Source organism: Epinephelus lanceolatus, chromosome 7 (assembly GCF_041903045.1).
Source record: "Epinephelus lanceolatus isolate andai-2023 chromosome 7, ASM4190304v1, whole genome shotgun sequence".
Classification (NCBI taxonomy): domain Eukaryota; kingdom Metazoa; phylum Chordata; class Actinopteri; order Perciformes; family Serranidae; genus Epinephelus; species Epinephelus lanceolatus.
In genome coordinates, this window is record NC_135740.1 from 43,833,385 (window position 1) to 43,854,051 (window position 20,667).

A 20,667-nucleotide genomic window follows, 5' to 3' on the forward strand; every position below is an offset into this window, starting at 1 on the left:
ACGGTCTTTAACAAAACCAGCATTTTATACAACTCACAGACAGAAGAAACTCGGGAGAAGCAACCATGCGGCTGTCTTGTTGAGTTTTGATGTGTGGACAGCTAAATCATCTCACAACCAGAAACCATGGATTACTGAAATCGTCCAGAAACATCGACAATTATGAAACAGCAGCCAACAATGTAAGATATCGCAAAAAGGACTAAGTTACAGTGCACCTGATGGGATCACATTTCACTGGAGTTATACCTTGTATGATTCCATGTGACAAATAAATGATTGACTGACTGATTACATTATTTACAGTTATTTTTCTTCTAGAGTAGAATATCATAGAACTTTATAGTCCACCAGATATAACAAGAAACTGCTGAAATGACAAAACACGACAAAAATGTCTAAAATACACTATAATACACGTTTAAAAAAAATACTCGCTAAAACGAAGCATAAAACTTTAAAATACAAAATATAAATCTGAGTAGCAGTATTTGTAGCTCAGGTTTTTAAAGGTTTGTGTTTAAAATGCTGATTGTAGTTAAAATAAAAGACTTTTATAGTCATATTATTGACTGTCTATGGCACCACCTTGAGTCTTATAATGAGGAGATGAAAGATGACAGCTGACTCTGATGCAAAAAAAACAACTAGAATTTGACATGACTCAAAAGTAAGGCAGTACAAGAACAGAGCTCTTTTTTGTGAAGCTGTAAAAACAGTTTATCGTTCATAAAGCTCTCCTCTATTGAAAATAAATGTTATTTTAACTTTAATTGAAGCACTAATAATGAACCAATTTCATCATAATTTGACATAATTAAAAACTATTTGCTAGACTGATTTAAATGAATACAAATGGAGGATATAAGATCACACACACCTGTTTTATTTGTTTGTTTGCTTGTTTTTATTATCTTTATTACTGTTGTTGCTATTGAACCCAGACTTCATCGCACCCTTCCACCTCTGAAACCAAACCTCCATCCCTCACACCGTCTTTAAGGGCCGGGGCTTCAGAGCTGCCTGTCAATCACAGTTTAAAGTTCATGAAATTTCTATGAGCATCGATTGCAGCAGAGGCGGGTGGAGGAGGAGGAGGTGGATGAGGAGGAGGTGTGGGGTGAGCTGGGGGTGTTAGTGACTCCATTGATTGATCAAGTGTCTTGCTCTGAGTTCCTCTCCTCACTTCGCCCTCCTCTGCTGCGAAACACTTTGACACGCTGCGAGGCGTTTGTGTGAAACTGAAGCTGCAGCAGAAATAACACAGGTGTGACTGTGGGTTTAAAAACAGGTGCGAGGTTTTAAATCATCAATCGTCTTCACAAAGTTTCTTTAAAACGACAGACAGATGTGAACTTTCAACACAAACATCACGAGAGGAAGGAAGGTTTTGACTCGGCTGACATAATTATTAAAAAGTTACATATGGATCAGATTCAGCCTCGTCAGCACCACGTTATATTGCTGATGAAGAATTATGTATCATATGTTTATATGAATATTTCATTTCATTACTGTTGCAATCATCATATCTATTAATATTATAATTTTTATTTTCCTAAACCTTTTGCTGTTACTTGTTTTTTTTTTTGCCCACTCACCCACCTCTGTACATACTCTTGTTCAATGCACTTGTGTGTAGGCGCATGCTTGTGAGTTGGGGAATCAGTTAATATGCTAATGGCAGGTCTACACTGGTGGCCAGAGGGAGGCTTAGCTAAAAAGCCACGACTGCGTGACCCCCAAATGTGTATATGTGTACCGTGCTGTGTGGTGCTATTTGCTGTATGTTATTTGTCCTCTTTTTTTTTTTTTAAGAAAAAGAGAAAAAAGTGAGAGTTTAACAATGACATGGGACTGAAGAGAAACACAAATGTTAATTTTTTTTTATCAGTTTAATGTGATCCTGCTGTTTTCTTGCTTAAAAATAGTCTAAATTATCTTTATTTTTTTTTAATTTTCTAAGTTTATGCTTCAATCAGCTGCTTCAACAAACAGTACACGGTGTCGTTCCGCACAAACGACAAAAATAGATACTCTGCTTTAAATAATAATTACTGTGCATGGTTTTACCATTAAATTGACTAAAATCAATGAAAAATTCATTCTATTGTGGCTATTTTTCATTGATTTTAGTCAATTTGAGTCTTCCTGTAGTAATTTTTCATTGTTTTTTGTCATCGTTTTTTGTCGTCATTTTTTGCGGCCATTTTCAGTCTCTTTGTGGTCGTTATGCATCTTTTGTGGTCTTTTATGTCTCCTTATGGTTGTTTTGCAACTTTTTTTGGTCATTTCAAGTCTCTCTGTGGTCATTGTAGATCTTTTTGTGGTCATTTTTAGTCTCTGTGATGGTTTTGTGGTAGTTGCAAGTCCCTTTTTGGTCATCATGCATCTTTTTGCAGTTGTTTTCCACCTTTTTTGTGGTAATTTTGCATCTTCCTGTGGTCATTTGAAGTCTCTGTACGGTGATTTTGCATCGTTTTTCTGATCATTTTTGCCACTTTATGATGGTTTTGTGGTAGTTCATAGTCTCTTTTTGATCGTTGTTCATCTTTCTGTGGTCTTTTTTCATCTTTTTGCGGTTGTTTTTAGTCTCTTTGTGGTCATTGTGCATCTTTCTGTGGTCTTTTCGGTGTCCTTATAGTTCTTTTGCAACTTTTTCTGGTCATATTTTAGTCTCTTTAAGATGGCTTTGTGGTAGTTTTTGGTCTCTTTTTGGTGGTTGTGCATCTTTTTGTGGTCTTTTTTTATCTCTACATACTCATTTTGCATCTTTTTGCGGTTGTTTTTAGCACTTTGAAACAGAGCAACAGTGTAATTTCACCTGCTCAAAGTTGGCCAATACCTGTTCAGAAGAATTTCCTTTTTGTAAAATCATTCAATATCCCACGTATGCTTAAATTATGATCACAACTAATTTTCTCATCTGGGGTCTACAACGCAACTCTGCATTTAACGGACAGTAACGTCTGGTGAATTAATGAGGTCATTTCCAGGCATGAATTACTAATTGAAGAGAAGGAAATGAGTGAATTTAGCAAAAATTTGACTTATTTAAGTGAATTGTTTCTTTAAATATCCACCACATCTCTAAATCCACCACAAGAATGAGCTCTTTCCTGTTTTAAAGCCAAACTGAAACAAACTGAAACGTGAGGTTTTTCAGGCTGAAACGTTTTGAACCCAATAAAGCAGTGAAACATTCTCAGTTTGAGAGGAACCATAAAAGAATGAACGATGATGAGTGTTTCTTTGTTTCCCCTCTCCGTCTCTCTCTGTCTATAGGTATAGAAGCTGATCCTGAGACAGTTACAGATAATTGCCTCCATGTGTTACCGTGACAGTAATTAAACAATAAAAATTCAGAAGTCAATTAGTGAACGCTGCTTCACATGAGAGAGGGCGGGAGGAGAGAGGGGGGAGAGACAAAGAGGGAGAGTGTGAGGAGATAAAGAGGTGGAGGGGGAGAGAAGTTCTCCTGCACAAAACTTTACAGCGCTTCACATTCGAGGTTTAACTTTCGGCTCTCGGTTACATGTTCACAAGACCTTTAGCAGACCTTTATGGAGCAATCTGCTAATGCCTTCCATGTGTGTGTGTGTGTGTGTGTGTGTGTGTGTGTGTGTGTGTGCGCGTCGGGAGGGAAGAACAAAACGTACAAAGTGCTTCATTGTATTTCCTGATAGGCGCTGCAGCTCGGAGGAAACAGAGCGTCGATGCCGAGCACAAACTTTAAAGTTAAAAAAATAAATGTGTCGAGACTTTAAATTTAAAGCTGTGATTCTTGGCAACAATAAAATGCACATAATTAACAGTTACATTTTTTATTCAGTGTAATAAATGAATGCTTTAGATTCTCCAATACGAACCTATATACATAAACAGCCATGGACGGATTAACATGGCAGCAAGACGCCAGGACTGAAGGAGACACAGAATCGTGTCATTTTGAATTCTATTGAGGATATTTTTCATTGATTTTCGTCTTTTTGCATCTTTTTGTGGTGGATTTACGTCTATGTGGTCATTATGCATTTTTTTGTGGTCTTTTTTAGTCTCGTCATGCTTGTTTTGCATCTTTTTGCCATTGTTTTTTGTCTCTGTGGCTATTTTTCATCTTTTTGTGGCCTTATTTAGTCTCTTCATGCTCATTTTGCATCTTTTTGTAATTGTTTTTAGTCTCTTTTCAGTCATCCTGCATCTTTTTGTGTTCATTTTAAGTCTTTTAATGGTCGTTTTGCATCTTTTAGCGGTGATTTTTAGTCTCTTCAGTCGTTGGGCATGTTTTAGTGGTCTCTTTTAGTCTCGTCACCCTTGTTTTGCATCTTTTTGTTGTTGTTTTTTTAACTTTCTTTGTCATCATTTTTCATCTTTTTGTGGTTGTTTTAAGTGTCTGTTGTAGTTTTGCATCTTTATGTCACTGTTTTTGGTCTCTTCATATTGTTTTGCATCTTTTTGTGTTCGTTTGTAGTCTCTCTGTGGTCATTGTGCATCTCTGTGGTTGTTCTTGGTCTCTTTTCAGTTGTTTTGCATCTTTCTGTGGTTGTATTATGTCTCTTTATGATAGTTTTAGATCATTTGGCAGTAAGTTTTAGTCTCTTTGTGGTCATTTCGCGTCTTTTTTTCGGTCATTTTAAGTCTCAATCCAGTTCCGTTTCTTTAATGGCATTGCCATTTTTTTTGTTTTGCAAAAGCATTAAAGTACGAAATGAACAAATATTTAGAAAACGTTAGTAATATCAGAGGTAGCACAACACTGATAAAATACAGTATACAACGACAATAACACAAAACCATCTGAATGTATGTGTTTATGTGTCTGTGTGTGTCTGTGTGTGTGTTAATAAAGTATTAAGTCAAGATGCTGTGTCAATTATTCGTCATGCGTCCCTCAGGTTGTGACGTGCAGTCACATATCCTGCAGGTCAGTATGCTGAATGTCAGTTACCTTTGAGGTTTGGGATTAATAAATTAAATTTCTCAAAGCACTGCATGTTTTGTGGCAGTTTTGTTTCCCTTTAGAGTCCGATTAGGTTATTTGGGAAAAAATTAATGATAGTAGTGAGCACTCTCAGGTCTGACCTGGAGTTGTGTTCTTCCAAATAACCTCAATGGACCTTAGAAGGCAGCGAACACTGAGTATGAGATCTGACTGTCCTCTACAGCACACCGACCTACAGCCACACAAAGAGCCCTGAGGGGACGAGTGATGTGAACACCAGCAACACCCTTTTACTGTCCGATGTGGTTAGAAGGTCTTTTCAGGTACATCCTGTCCATAAGGGGTGCACAATACTCACGCGGGTTTAAAGAAAAAAAAAAGCACAAAATTAGAATTATTATTCAGACTTTTCTAAAAAAAAAAAAAAAAAAGTGTTCAGTTTTACATTTTACATTTTGCCTTAAAACTTACTGAAATGACTCATCTGAGAAAATTTCTTTGACTAAACTACATTTTATAAACGCGTTATCTTTCAGAAAAGGTCAAAATATTGCTTTGTGAAGACGCCACCAGTAAATTAAGGTCAGGAACACCTGTGCTAGTAGACAAGATTGTGATGACCCTGATGTTTGACCTCTGACCTCTCAGTGGAGGGAGCGAGGATGAATAAAATTTTAATTTAATGTCCACAAGACATAAAAACTAAATCCACTCTAGTTCTTTGAGCAAAACAATTAGGCGTTTAAGTGGAGCAGAATTTATTTGTAGAGCTTCTTAATCTCAGTGACAGTCCCAGAGGGAGCTGAACACCCACACTGCAACACTACCAACAAAAACCAACACGAAGAGGAGCGAGGAAGGATAAAGGGTAAATCATCTGTTTTTATGTGTGACTGTGGAGCGATGGCACGCAGTCTTACAGAATAATAATTTGTGTAAACAGAATTAAAAAAGACAGAATAACAGCTCAGGTCAGGAATGTTTACACCAGCCACTCAGAGAACAGACTCTATTTAGGTGTTGGCCCATAAACTGACCTCTGAACTCCATCACAGCTCCATCTGTATTTTTTAGAATATTTCCTCGCTGCAGCCAAAAGAGCTCATTATCTCTGTCATATTCTTTCTGTCCGACCTCCCTCCTCTCCGTGTTGGAACTGTGCGTGTGTACTGTAGCTACATGTGCATCCATTAACATGTTTGACATCCACAATCCTCGGAGGCGTCATTTAAAACCAGAGGTGGAAAGTACATTTACTCAGCAGTTTAAAAACAGCTTCGAGGTGGACGCTAATTACTTCTTTCTCCTTTCCTCCACAAACTGATCTGAGAGCAACTAAATCCCCCAAAAATGCAGAGACGAGGTTTTAATGCAGCAGTCAATCTAAACCATTGTCTTCTATTGAATGATAAAAGACAAAACACAGCAAGTGTCAGAGAGAGAGACTTTTAGGTTTATGTCCCTCATATTATTACCTGGTATTTGTAATTCCAAATATCTCACAGCCATGGACAGACTGTGGGACAATGAGACCTGGACACAGTTTGTGTTTTCTTGAGTGCCTTTCTGTGGTTGTTCTGCATCAGATTTTGGTAGTTTTCCATTTGATTTGCATCTTTCTGGTCGTTCTGCATCATTTCTAGTCATTCTTAGTCTCGCTGGGGTCGTTTTACATCATTTTTAATCATTTATTGTCTCTCTGTAGTCGTTTTGCATTAGTTTTAGTTTAGTTGGATTATTTTTTTTAAGGTCGTTTTGCATTTGTTTTTTGTCACATTGCATGGTCGTTTTGCATCTTTTTAAGGTCGCCTTGAATCATTTTTATTTGTTTTTTTGTTCTCTCTGTGGTCATTTTGCATCTTGTTGTAGTCGTTTTGCATTCGTTTTAATCATTGCGGTCATTTTTCGTCTCTTTATGGTAGGCCTGTGACTCTTTGTGGTCGTTTTGCTTGCCAGCAGGGGTCAGATGTTTTGACTTATTGCTTCTTCAGATTAGTTATTTGTGTGCTTATTTTGTCCCTTGGTTAAGCTATTTATCATTTAGTTATTTACAAATCATGTTCTGGATTTTTTGGCGGCACAGTGATGCAGTGGTTAGTGCTGTCACCTCACAGCAAGAGGGTTCCGGGTTTGAACCCCGGGATGGGGAGCCCTTCTGTGTGTTTGCATGTTCTCCCTGTGTCAGTGTGGGTTTCCTCCAGGTGCTCCAGCTTCCTCCCACAGTCCAAAGACATGCAGGTTAATTGGTGACTCTAAATTGTCCATAGGTGTGAATGTGAGTGTGAATGGTTGTCTGTCTCTATGTGTCAGCCCTGTGATAGTCTGGTGACCTGTCCAGGGTGAACCCTGCCTCTCATCCAGTGTCAGCTGGGATAGGCTCCAGGGCTCCATGATGCTCAATATCGGGTGGAAAGGCCGACACCAGCAGAGTGGAGGCAGATTAATGGTCATAGTGTCACTGTCACATATGGCTGCAATGTTCACCCGTCCACATACTTTTGGCCATATGGTGTTTTTTGAACACTCATCTAACAGAGATGCAGCAGATCTGATATGATATCATCCCTCTTTACCATCGCCTCACAGCCCAGCCACGCCTCCTCTCTGGTGGGGGTTCAGGCATGTTGAGGCCTGCCAGAGCCAGCCCCCCCCCCCCCCCCCAACCCTCCCCTTACACACACACACACACACTACACATCAGTGTATCTTGAACACAAGCTGAAAGCTGAGCCTCCTTCAGGGGGAGCAGAACCATCACTGTGGGGTAAATGATGAAGAATTATGCTCCATATTCTTCACATTATTTATATTAAACTCATTGAACACACATGCAGCGCTGCGGAGGAAACAAACAGCTGACTGCACCAGTAAAAGTTTCACACAGATAAACTCCAGTGTGGCTCAGACTGGGAACAGACTGGGAACAGAAACAGAGTCCACATCAATAATCTGCTGCAAACATGATCTCCATATTAGGAATCAATATTTTCCCTTCTGTCTGTTTTCTAAAGCAGGAACCATCGTCTTTCCTCCTCTTTCTCCTTCCCTCGTAAACACTCTCTGCTTTCTTCTACTCTACTTTATACTCACTCCCTTCTTCCTTCCTTCCTTCCTCCTCCTCCTCTTCACCCCACCACCTCCTTTCTTTTCTCCTGAATCTGACTTTATCATCTTAGTTTCTTTGTTTTTATCTCTTTTCTCCCCCCTCCATCTCCTCCTCCTCCTCCTCTTCTTGTCATCTGAATCTCTGACTTCCATCATCTCAGTTTCTCCCTCCCCTCTCCTCCCCCCTTCCCTCCTTCCAGTACCCCCTCTCCCGTCCTCCTCCCCCCTGTTCTCCCTCTCCGGGGCTGCAGATCCCCTGGTGCAGCTGCAGGAGGAGGGGGGAGGTGTTCGGGGGATGGAGGGGGTTAAAATTAATGAGAGGAGCCTGGAGGTATTGACTTTCCTGGGAAAACACAGCTCTCTAAAAATCAGTGGCAGAGCGCCGCAATAACTCAGCACCCATCGATCCCACAACACCACCCCCCTCCTCACCCATCCTCCTCCCCCTCCTCACCCATCCTCCTCCTCCTCCCCCCCAGCAGGCCGCATTGATCCGTGCATTACAAGCTCTGAGGCCGGCGGTGTGGACCCAGCAGCACCGCCCAGCTCGTTCAACACCAGCAGCTCTGCTGACGAGAAGGTGATGAAACCAGCACAACCACCAAACTACAAAAACTACAAACTGGCACAACAAAAAGACTACAAAACTGGACAGCCACAAAACTACAGAATAAAAAATAACTACAAACCTGCAGATCAGGAAAAGAAACCCCAACAAACATGAGCGCCAAAAAAACCCTACAAACATGCAGATCCAACAAACTAAAAAAACTGCAGAACTACAATAGTATTTACAAACTACAGATCTACAGAAACCTATAAACTAGAATCCTACAGAAAAACAAAACAAAACTGGGAAACTATGGAATTTAAAATAAGCAACAAACTTGCATATATAAAAAAAATAACCCAACAAACTACAGAACCAAAGAAAAAATTACAAATCCACATAAGAAACTACAAAAAACCCCACTACAGAGCCACCAAACTAAAAAAAAAATAAAAATTAAAAAAATACAAACCTGCACAGTCAAGAATTTTTTTAAAAAAAGCTACAAATTGGTTTATAAAAAAACAAAAACAAAAAAAAACAACAGAACCAAAGAAAAACCTACAAACCTGTAGAACCAAGTAACTACAAAAAACTACAATAGTAATTAAAAACTACAAATGCACAGAAACCAATAAGTAGGCTACAATACACTATTATCCTTCAGAATCAAAAAAACTACAAAACTGGAAAATTACAAAACTACAGAATTTTTTTAAAAAGCTACAAACCTGCATATCAAAAAAAAAACAAACTGCAAAATCAATGAAAAAATTACAAACATACAGTCCCAAGAAACTACAAAAAACTACAGAACCAAGAAACTACAAAAAATATAAACCTGCAGTCAAAAAAGACAAAACCGAAGGAAAAAACCAACAAACCTGCAGAACCAAGAAACTACAAAAAACTACAGAACTAATAAAAATTACAATAAACTACAAGCCTGCACAATCAAAAAAGCTACAAAACTGAAAAACCACAAACCTACAGAATTTAAAAAAAGCTACAAACTGGAATATAAAAACAAAAACAAACACAAACATACAAAGTTGCTGAACCAAGAAATTAGGAACGACTGAAACTGGAGAGCACAGAAAGAAAAAAATACAAAGCAATAGAATAAAAAACGGAGACTAAAAAAAACTTGCTCAAACAAAAAGACAGAGAGAGAGAGAGAGAGAAAAAAAAGAGTTCTCCCCCAAAAAGCAAATCTTGGAGAGCACAAATAAACTACAATAGTTGTAATCGGCCATTTAAGACTGTTGGGATGTTAATTTGTTTTTCAGAGACAGATTTTTCTAAATGTGGATGAATACAACCAACAGTGTGCACGGACAGACAGGAACCACTAGAGGGAAGACAGGAAGTGTGTGTTCATGGTATCAGAATGTGGTTCTACCTGAGCAGCAGCACTGTGTGCACTCGTACATTCATATAATGAGATTTAATGTGTCTCTGGTGCAGATCATTACAGACAGACGTGTCTCAGGTGCAGGTGGAGTCACTTTAACTCCTCTCTTCTCTCAGCCTTCTTGTCATTCTGCTGACGGTTTTTTGCCTTTGGCCAATTTTTCAGAGCGAAGCCGGCGGATCAAATCCTGAAGCTGCTTTAAGCTACAGAGAGGAAGAGAACAGGGGATTCTGGGAAAACACTCGGATCTTACCGCTCGTCACTTCACCTTCAGCTGCACCTTCAGCCGCACCTCTGCTGGAGGAGATATTGCAACACAGCTGATGCTCACATCACACCACCAAGACACAGAGCCTCCTGGAAAATACTGAAGGCCTACAACTTTCTCAAGGACCACAGGAACATCTTCAAGAACCTCAAAACTTACTTAAGGTCCTCTACAACCTCCTCAACAGCCACTGGAACAACCTCATTAAGACCATCTACACCAGCTTAAAACTCTTCCAGGTGCCTACAACCAACTTAAGAACCTCTGCAACCTGCTCAAGACCACAGGAACCTCCTCAAAACTCCTTTGGCTGAGAGAGAAGGAAAATGTCACAGCATGGTAAAACTAATTAATAAAGCTTATTAAAACAACAACAGAGGAATGATATTATGTCATATTTATAGAAAATAAACAAATGTTTCCTGAGTCAAAAAAATTAAAAACAGCACCCCTGCCACTGAGAAACAACTGTGACATGGCTTCAGTCACTCAGTACAGTCGTTAGGACATATAGAAGTGATAGGAACACTAAATGATTAGTGGTGTAGTTTAATCTGATCAAATATCAACAGGCCCCCATTCATCCCAATAGAAGTTGCTCAGTGGGGCATGAAGCCAAAATCGGACTGTTTCAGTCCACAGTATGGTATTACTCTGATGACCAGCGCTGCTTCCACATCATTGAGCCCATAGAGCAGGTGCACTAGAGACTTACAGCCCCGAGCAGGGCTACACGGTGAGTGGCTTCCAGTTTAGCACTCCGCTAACTTGAATAGGGTAAAAACAATTAAAGCTTGCAGCTCCTTTAGACTTTCGAAATCGGACCAAATGGATCAAATCTTGATAGTGGAACGAGTCATTCTGTGGGGGTTTGTAACTGAAAAAAAAAAACATGTATCCACTGAATTATAAATGTTTCTTTCCCAGTTTTAGGCTACGGAAAAAGTCTTTTTGGGCCCAATAGCATCATGTGACGGACCCCGTAAGTCGTAGTACCACTGTCTGGCCAATACGAAAATTGGCTTCAAGGCTTGGCACACTTCTGGGGGCCTGGTAATGCTACATTAACAGAGAGTTGACTGCACAGCTGAAACCAAGCTGACAAAGTGTACGGTGAAAAAAGCACCACACTCACCAGCAACATTCAGTGTCCAGCTGATCCACTCCCACAAACTTATGATAGAAACAAAATTTTCTTACACATTGTTTAAAAAAATTATGAAAATATGTTTCCACACATCTGAGGATAATAGCTGTTTTTGAATCAGCTGTTATATTGATAATTTTCTTTTTTCAGACACGTATTATTTACATTTGAAAATATTTTGGCCCCAAAAGAAGCAGACTGAAATAATTCAAACTTCCATTTAGTCCCCACAATGTCTCATGACAGAGGAGATACTGTGTGAACTTGGACCTTGAACCTCCATCATTACTGAATCACAACGCTGCAACTGGGCTCAAAATTTTGATTAAAGCCTCTTTTCTCAGTAGTTAGGTTGAGGAGGATTAAACTGTGATACGTCCGTCTATAGTATGTTCAGCTGATGCTCTCTGATCCAGACAGACCTGCTGAGACCAGGACACGTCTGAGATTACAGAGAGGACTGAACTTTGTCTGAGGCTGACACAGATTGTGGTTGTTTCATAAGAACACTCACCAATCTTTATATTTTCCTCTGTCTATAAAGGGTTTCTAATAAAACATTTGAATCTGTGTTGTCCTGTGTGCACAGAGTGGCAGCCTGGTTTCTCTTCGGCCTGATGAAGCAGTGATGTGTTTTTTTTTCTGCTTCCAGCGAGTAAAAAACAAAACGAGTGTGAGTTTAAACTCCAGAAGGAAATGACATCAGCTTTCTCTTCTCCTCTTCAATTATCCACAGCTCGCCTGTTTAGTATTTAAAAGCTCGGCTCATTTCACATTCATGAACACAACACACTGCTGGCACCACGAGTGCGCTCTGGAAACGCACACCGACTACGCCGACTCTCGGTCTTAAAATATGGATGTGTAAATCAGATGAACTGGCGATGTGTGTGCACAATATGGCCGCCTCTCTGGCAGGATGAGCGGGAAGAAGACTTGGGAGAATTACAAGAAACTGTACGACATTATGATGCAGCCACCTGTCGGGGTTCAGCCTCACGATGCCTTCAGGGACGCACAGTTTTTGTTGTCTCCTATCAATCAAACTGAAGTCAGATGTTCATGTTTCTTCATTCGATTTGTGGAATGTGTCTGCTGATGCTCACAAAACACCAAGTCTGAGATTTAAAGGACCAAACCATAGTTTTTACAGTTTGCTACTGCAAATCTGAGTACTTCACTTCACTACTGACCATTTTACAGATCATGTTGTACTGTGTGTTTTTAATTATTATATCCTGCAGAAGTGCTCTCAGGTCATATCTACATTATTTAATTTTGTTACCGTCATTACAAAAACTAACTCCTTTCCTAACAAATGATTTCATATTGTTGTATGGAGATGCTTTTCCTTTTAACACACCAACAATATGACATTTGGATAAAATTAAAACAAGATTTTTCTCTTATAAAAATATGAAATTATCATGAACAGCATCTCAAATCTGTGCTTTGATTTTTCTTTTATCATTTTATTCTTTATTTAATTTTCTAACCACATTTTAAATTAATAAATAATTGTTCTTTTTCTATGACAATTTACTTGCGTGCAAAGTTGCTGGCAACAGATCATGTTGGAAAGGTTACTTTTGAAATGTAATAGGTTACAGATTACTACAGGGTGTCTACAGTTACATTAAATGCTTTTTACGACTCGTTCAAGACACATTTTAACTACATTAAGGATAGATGTTTGGACAAATCATGTTTTACTTTTTAAAACAATACAGGTCAGTAGTATATATGTGGTCTTGTGCAGAGGTAAGAGTTATGTAGGAATATAGTTATTAGAGTGTATTAAGTCAATCTACATTTTACCAACAGGTAAGTGCAAACATGAAATAAAATAACAGTGTCGTAGTTTTTTAAAGATTTGTAACATTAGAAAGGTGGACTTTTACATAGAAAGACTTCACTCATTTTGACAAAAAGAAATTTAAAAAATGGATGAAATTAAAAAAGATAAAATGCTCAAAGTAGTTAAGACCTCACAAATTCAAATGTAGGGCTATTTAATGGCTTTGAAGGCCTTATTGTTATAACTTTTTAAGGACCTGCAGACACCCTGTACTAGTTATTCAGTAAGAAATGTTATAGGTAATGTAACTATTTCATTACTTCATGAAAGTAATGTAACTTATGACATTAGTGTTGCATTCAAATTTGTCCCACTGACTTTGATGACCCGCGAGAGACGACATTCCTGCACAGTGAGAAGATGCAAAGCAACAGAATCAATGTAACATTATATAAACTATTCAGATGTAACTCATTTGTAATGATCAACATTTTGTACTGTAACTGTAATTCAATTACATATTTTTTTCTCAGTTATTGTATTTTTAATTAGGTAACTCTGTTACTAGTTACACGACAGTGTAAGAAATAATCCACTACAGCCAATATTGTGTATGTTAATATTATTTTATATGTGTTAGTTATGTAACTGTGGCACTGTGATGCTTTTATAATAACAGATGGATATTAGAAATCCACATTGTGTTGATTTTAACAACAATAAATTCAGACATGATGTTCACTGAGATGGATTTGATAACATGAGCATCAGGTATCACGTCTCTGTAGGTGAAATTTCTTTCTGTACTGAAATGAAAGCAAAGTGATGGACACCTGGGAGGACAAATACATCAGTCAAAAATTAAATGAATCACCAAATGAAATTCTTTCCTAGGAATCCTTTTTTTGCATTTTGGTCAATTTATTTTACCAAAATATTCCCATTGAGATTAAAAATCTCTTTTGCAAGGGAGTCCTGGCCAAGACACTGTGCAGGATGTCTGGAACTGTATCGTAAAAATAAAGCATCTCTGGAAACGTCTGTTCACTGATGCTTTATTTTTCTGCTCTATGTGTCTTTGTACCATCTGATTATTGAGGAACACTTGGTTTTGTCCTTGTAATGGATCCTGTGTGATTTGGATTAAAACATGTCGGACTGGTCCTTTAAACTCCTGCAGGCCCCTGCAGCATGTTTCTGAGGAGAACACACTCTAATGGACAACAAGATAACAACAGGCTCTATTCACAACACACCTCCATATAAAAGCAAAGCTTGCAGCTCTTGTCAGTCGTATCTGTAAATGGAATCACAGATTAGCATTGCAAAAGGAGGCAGCGGCCGGACCGTCCATTGTAAGCGTCTCGTCTTGTCCCTCCTCTGCGTTGGGCCGCCGTCAGAGGAGGCGGCGCCTCCAACAAAGACCAGAGCAAAAGGAAGGAAGCGGTGATAAACTGGTGTTAAACAGAAAGCCTGAACACGCTCGCCTCTTTCACGGCCCGACGCAATGACATTTACTTATCGCACTAAACAGCCTTCCATCTGACCTTTCTGCTACTTTGAATGACATCTGGATATTCTGACGGAATAATCGGGACAGTAAAAGCACCGATTTAAGAGAGAGATAAGAAGTCTTTGGATGGTTTGACTCTGGACAGCAGACAATGAGTCTGAAGGACGAGCTGGAGAGAAGAGGAGGATTGACACATCGGGGGGAAAATGTTTACTTCACTTTCAGCGTGTAGAAAACTGTTTACAGTGAATAACAAACCTGATCCTGGTCGGTATAACCAGGCCTTCAGTCTAAAAACCTTAAACCTTCACGTTAAGCTCTTCTTCAAGCCCAGAGAACTTTGGTCCAACATTATAAACTGTTTTAAACATGTTGTTTGTTCACAGAACTTTACTTTAAATTCTCAAACCTAAAGTTTCAGTCTCTGCTGCATTTTGGGTTAATATGACTAAAACTATGCACAATGAGGAACATTTTCATCTGATACCATGAAAGAGAAAGATGTTTTTTGAAACATAAATGCTGCTAAAGTGGAAATTTAAAGGGGAAAATCTGAGTTTATAAGCTGAGGATGGCGCCCAATAAACCCTTGAACATTCACTTCATAATATATCAGAGTAAGGACTTTATTTTGTCTTCTTACTCCAAAAACCTCTAACAACATCCTCTTTAACAGGTAAAACTGTTCAGTTCTCACACTCTCCTTTAAAACAGGAATGTGCCCAAAATTATCGAGCAAGGACGACAAATTCTCCCACACAAGGCCAGAACAGACTGTGTGAGTAAAGCCTGTGGACGTTTGTGACAGTAACAGCTAAAACATTAAGTTTTTGTCACAAATGTACAACTTTTCACTCAAAACTATTCTTATCACACGTAGCTTTGTATAAGATATTCAAATCCTGACATGAAATCCAATAAACTTCCCAGTTTGATGGCAGAAAGATGTAGAGATTTGAGTGTTCTCCAGTCACAGGACGATCAGACATCGCTACAGTCATGTTATATGGTCTTTAGGTCTTACCGGTGTAGACAAAGCGTCCCGGCGCTCCTTTGCAGAACTGTTTGGATTTGTAGGACAGCGTGACCTCCACGACCCCGGGGATGTGACGAGGGGGAGTCTGGACCCGGATGGCATGAGGGGTGATCAGCTGGAAGATGAGAAACACAGATACAGATACAATCTAGGTCAGGACACAGTTACAAGTGGAGAACAGGAAGTGTCAAAGCTGGCAGGCATTTCTTTGTACTTGTGTACACCAGGTAACACTTTTGTGCTCACTGTAATGAAACCTGCAGTTTATTCTGTAATGACACCTCAACTGCTTTCACTTCTTCAGCTGAACATTGGGGTTCAGCTTATTCCAGTGTTCACACACAAATACTTCTACAGGGTTCAAACTTGAAACTAAAATTTGCACCTCAGCTGTCACGTTGCCAGTGACACCTGAACACCTCATACGTTGCCTAAACTTCCGCTGACGCTCAAAGTGCTTTGAGTAATTGAATTAAACCGTGACTCCTGTTTAACAGTTGTTGCTCAAACCTGCACATTTAGGGACTCATGCTGGTTTTGAAGTTGAAGCTCTAAATTATCAGTATTGTGATGAAACCTGCAGCACGAGAGATTCTGTCTTTCTGGAACAAACTTTTTGTGGAAAACAGTCCAATCGTCTTCCTCCAATCTGGGTCAGCGTGCAGTCTGCGTTCAGAGGGATTCTGGGCTTTGGAGTCCGTCTGCTCGCCGCCAGACGACGCTGATCAAAGTGAGGATCTCGTCAGCGGTGTGTGATGTGAAGCGAACAGCGTGTGGAGATATATATCTTCCCTCCTTCCCCCGCCAGGTGTTCTGCTCTTCTGGACCAGCTTCAATATTTCATGGCGCGCCGTATGCGCAGCTCCTCCTGCACCTCAACACGCACTAAATCTACATATTTTTGGGGGCATGCAGACCTGGTGGAGCTGTACAGATACAGATGCAGGTGTTTCTATGAATGTGTGTGTGTGTGTGTGTGTGTGTGGATGAATGTGTGTGTAGATGAAGAAGATGGAGAACATGATGTACAGTATGTGCAGCTGCTTTCAGTACACAGACTCTGTGCCAAATATCGTTTTTTCTATGAAATTGCTGCGTCTGTTTGGTTTCATCGGATAAATTAAATGCAAATATTGCAAAACAGATTTGACTTGTGATTCACAGTTAAAAATAATTCACTCTGAGCTCTTCCAGAGCCAAACGTAACAGTCAGAAGTCAGTTAACATAAAGAGCAACATCAGGTTTCCAAAAGCATCTTGTAACAAATAAAATGAAAGTCCTCTCACCTCGCTCCAGACCAGCATGGTGCCGAAGACAACCTGCAGGCCATCAAAGAAGTTGTCCCCAATGAGGATGACGGTGGCCCCGCCAGTCGTCCAGCCCTCGCTCGGGCTGATTGCTTTGATGCAGGGCGTGGCTGCTTCGGATACACAGGTGACACAACAGCGTTGAGTGATACAGTTAGAAACATGGCCAAGAAATAAAATCACTTTAAATAATCTCAGAAAACTCAAAATATGCAGATCACATGAGTTATTTCCAACATTAAAAGACTGATTAAATAACACTAAAACAGCTTGGTTCTGGTTAACATCTCATTTTGGTTAAATTATATGTTTCCACCATTTAAAGATTGTGTGAAAACATCTAGACGTTTTCACACCATTTTCACATGCCAGAGGAGAGGTTAACAAAAAGTATATTTAATTGGAATAAAGTACACAACCATGCATGGATCAGAGAGATATCTTCAATTTTTTCACTCTTGGATTTAAATGCATATTTTATGAATAATTTACAGTGTAATTTAAAGGTGGTCAAACAGAAACTGTCATTGTTACACCAACAGCAATGGAAGGTGGATATTTGGAAAAAAGCAAAACTGAGAAATTATATTCAGATTAAAAGTGAGTATTCCACTGAACCTTGTGTTTCTTTTAATTTAAAGAAAGGACAGAGGTCCCTCTGTGCTCAACTAAGAGCGGGTGTTTTACCCTTGGCAGTTGAGGTAGGTAGGTATAAAGGTATTCCTGAAGAACAGCGATTGTGTGTGCTTTGTGACCTAGGAGTTGTGGAGGATGAATTTCATTTTGTGTTTCATTGTCCACTTTATCATGGTTTAAGAAACATTTTATTTGAAAAGATCCAGGTAAAGAATCCTGATTTGTTTTGGATATCTGAATGTTCTATGTTATGTTGGCTGTTTAAGGAAGAAGTGTTTACTTTAAGTAAGTTTTTGGAGAAGGCATGGCAGCTACGAAGGAGAACTCTGTATCCGTAAGCCGCATTCCGAGTATATTGACTATATCCTTTTTGGCTGTCTTGGATTGTAATATGTGTATTTTAAGCGAGTGTCTTGTAAGCCCGTGCGGGCTGGGCACCCTGGTGTGCAGGACACTTTAATAAATTTGTAACTAACTAACTAACTAACTCACTCATCCCACAAAGTGAAAAGCCAACAACTAAATAAAAACACTGGTTCAAGTTTGGTTTAGCAGATGCTAACATAGGTTAGCTAATAGTTCAACAGCTACCACAGTTTGTTTGTGGATAGCTAATGGTTTGGTATAGCAGCCAAAACAGATTGCTAGTGATATATCACCATTTCAGTTTTAGCTAGACAATTTGTTAGAGATTAGCAAACAGAAGGTTTGAAGAGAAAAAAAAACTGTTTAATTTTTCAGTCAAAAAGGCTTGTTTTTAGCAAAAAGTTGACTTTAATCAACTCAAACACATTTTTAGAGATTGCTCAAAGTCAAGGTTAGCAGCTACAACAGATTCAGGCTACCTTACCATTTAGTTTAGCAGTAGAACAGTTGGTGCATGTTAGCAGCTCAACAATCTGCTGGGTTTAGCTCACAGCTTCAGGTTTAGCTAACGATTTAGTTAAACAGCTTAAGCAGTGTGTTTCAGGGCAGCTAACGTTTAAATTAGTAACAGTTTGGTTGAGATTTAGCGAACAGTTTAGTTTCACAGCTAAAACTGTTTTAGAGTAGCTAATGTTTCAGAACAGCATACTACTACCAGTTTATGCTTACAGCTAGAACAGTTTGGTTCAGAGGAACTAACGTTAGGTTTGGCTCAGGTTTAGCTAACGTGTAGTTTAAGAGCTAAAGCTGTTTCAGAGTAGCTAACGTTACAGTTAGAACAGTTTGTTTGTCGTAAACTAACAGTTTACTTCTACAGGTAAAGCAGTGACTAACGTTTCAGTTAGGCTATATTCAAGTTCAGTTTAACAGCTATAGCTGTTTCCATGTAGCTAAAGTTACAGTTAGTTTACCAGAAACAAATTGTTAGCAGTGACTAACGTTTCAGTTAGGATATGTGCATGTTTAGCTAATGGTTTGGTTACAGCTACAGCTACAGTTTCAGAAAAGCTAATGTTTGAGTTAGAGCAGTTTGGTTCTGCTAAGCTAACAGTGTAGTTTTAAAACTAAAACCGTTTGTTTCATACTACGTGACAGAACAGTTTGGTTTCTCTTTACTGAATTAAAATCTTCCCTGCCTCGTAGAAATCTTGTTGTAATGAGTCAGGGTCTTAATTCAGACCACCAGCTTTATTTTCAAACTATTTCCTGTTTCCACTTGTGTCTCTGCAATTTGTTGCTGGAGAAATTCACAATTTTTGTATCAAACCTTGTACTTTAATAGGAAAAGTCATATTTTGAAGATGGAAAGAAAGAGTTACCTAAAAGATTTTACAAACTACAAAAGTGGGCTATACTTTTACCAGCTTATGTGAATATTTGCATAGTGTTTTTGTTGAGGGAAGCATTGTTATCACAGTGTCAGAACTGACTGACTGTGATTTACACTGAGTGTTTACACCTCTGTATATTAAAAAAAATATATCATTATGCATACATTTACTACACTCCTGTTTAGACTTTGATCATTTATCTGCAATTACTGTCCAATTTATATGACTTTGTTTTACATCTTAATTATTTTATCTCTTATATTACCCCATACTATTTCATGTTTAGGTCCTCATTTTGTTTCTACATGATTTTATTTCCTTTTTATACAAATTTAATTAGTATTGTAAGAGGAGTCCTGAGACTTAAGATTTCCATTACCAACAACTTCTTCTCTGTAACTGTTGTGCATATGATAAATAAAGAACTTGAACTAGAGAAATCATCCAGCCTGCTGAGGTGTCCTTGAGCAAATCCCTTCCTTGACCTCTGACCTCTAACCACCCTGTTGACCCCTCAATACTCAATGTTAGATTTTCAGAATAAAACAAATCTTTAACAAAACTGCAGCTAATTACTGAATTCACAGAGAGCTTTCAGTCAGATTTCTGATCCACCAGCAGCCTGCTCATCCACTACTAATACATGCAAAATGATTGGTTTTTCCAATACCACAGAGATCAATAAGGGGCTCCACATAAACAGCGTCTCTATGATGACTAGACTGTTGTTGAGTCGAGTCAGACAGGCGGACGGACTCAGAGCTGCGAGGAAACAAGACGAGGCTCCGCACGTTTACAACCTTTTCCCGGACCGAGAGTCGTTTTATTGGGAGGATGATTTGATATTCCAGTCAGAGCTCTGAGTTTCCTTTTGTTTACTATGTGATCTAATCTATAAAGCTGCGTTCAGAGACTCTATTAAACATTACAGTTACTATTTTACCACTATTAGTGGAGTAATGTTCTTCTACTACAAGTTACTGGCAGTACAAGCTCATGGAGGCTATGTATAAATATGGATTAAACACTCTTAAACATAATCTTTTTATTCATTATTTTGTTGGTTCTTTATGGCTTCAAGAGTACGAAGGCCCTGATGTGTCCACAGACATTTTCTGCTGTGCACCAGATGGTACCTGCCATTTTGTGGAACTAGTTAGTAGTTTCTGGAGAGCACCGGAAATGTGCACCAG

At 39.0% G+C, this 20,667-nt stretch overlaps 1 protein-coding gene across 3 annotated transcripts in view; it reads right to left on the reverse strand.

The window, feature by feature from the left end:
• The window catches only part of LOC117261049 (transcription factor COE3), a 201,174-nt gene that overhangs the window by 51,780 nt on the left and 128,727 nt on the right, over window positions 1-20,667 (reverse strand). For 2 of the 3 annotated variants that reach the window (XM_033633253.2, XM_033633251.2), the window contains exons 9-10: window positions 17,061-17,194; window positions 15,762-15,888 (exon numbers count right to left, since the gene is read on the reverse strand). In XM_033633253.2, coding sequence (XP_033489144.1) covers window positions 15,762-15,888; window positions 17,061-17,194 — 261 coding nt within the window. The remainder of the gene's footprint in view (window positions 1-15,761; window positions 15,889-17,060; window positions 17,195-20,667) is intronic. The other variant, XM_033633252.2, reaches the window with a different exon arrangement.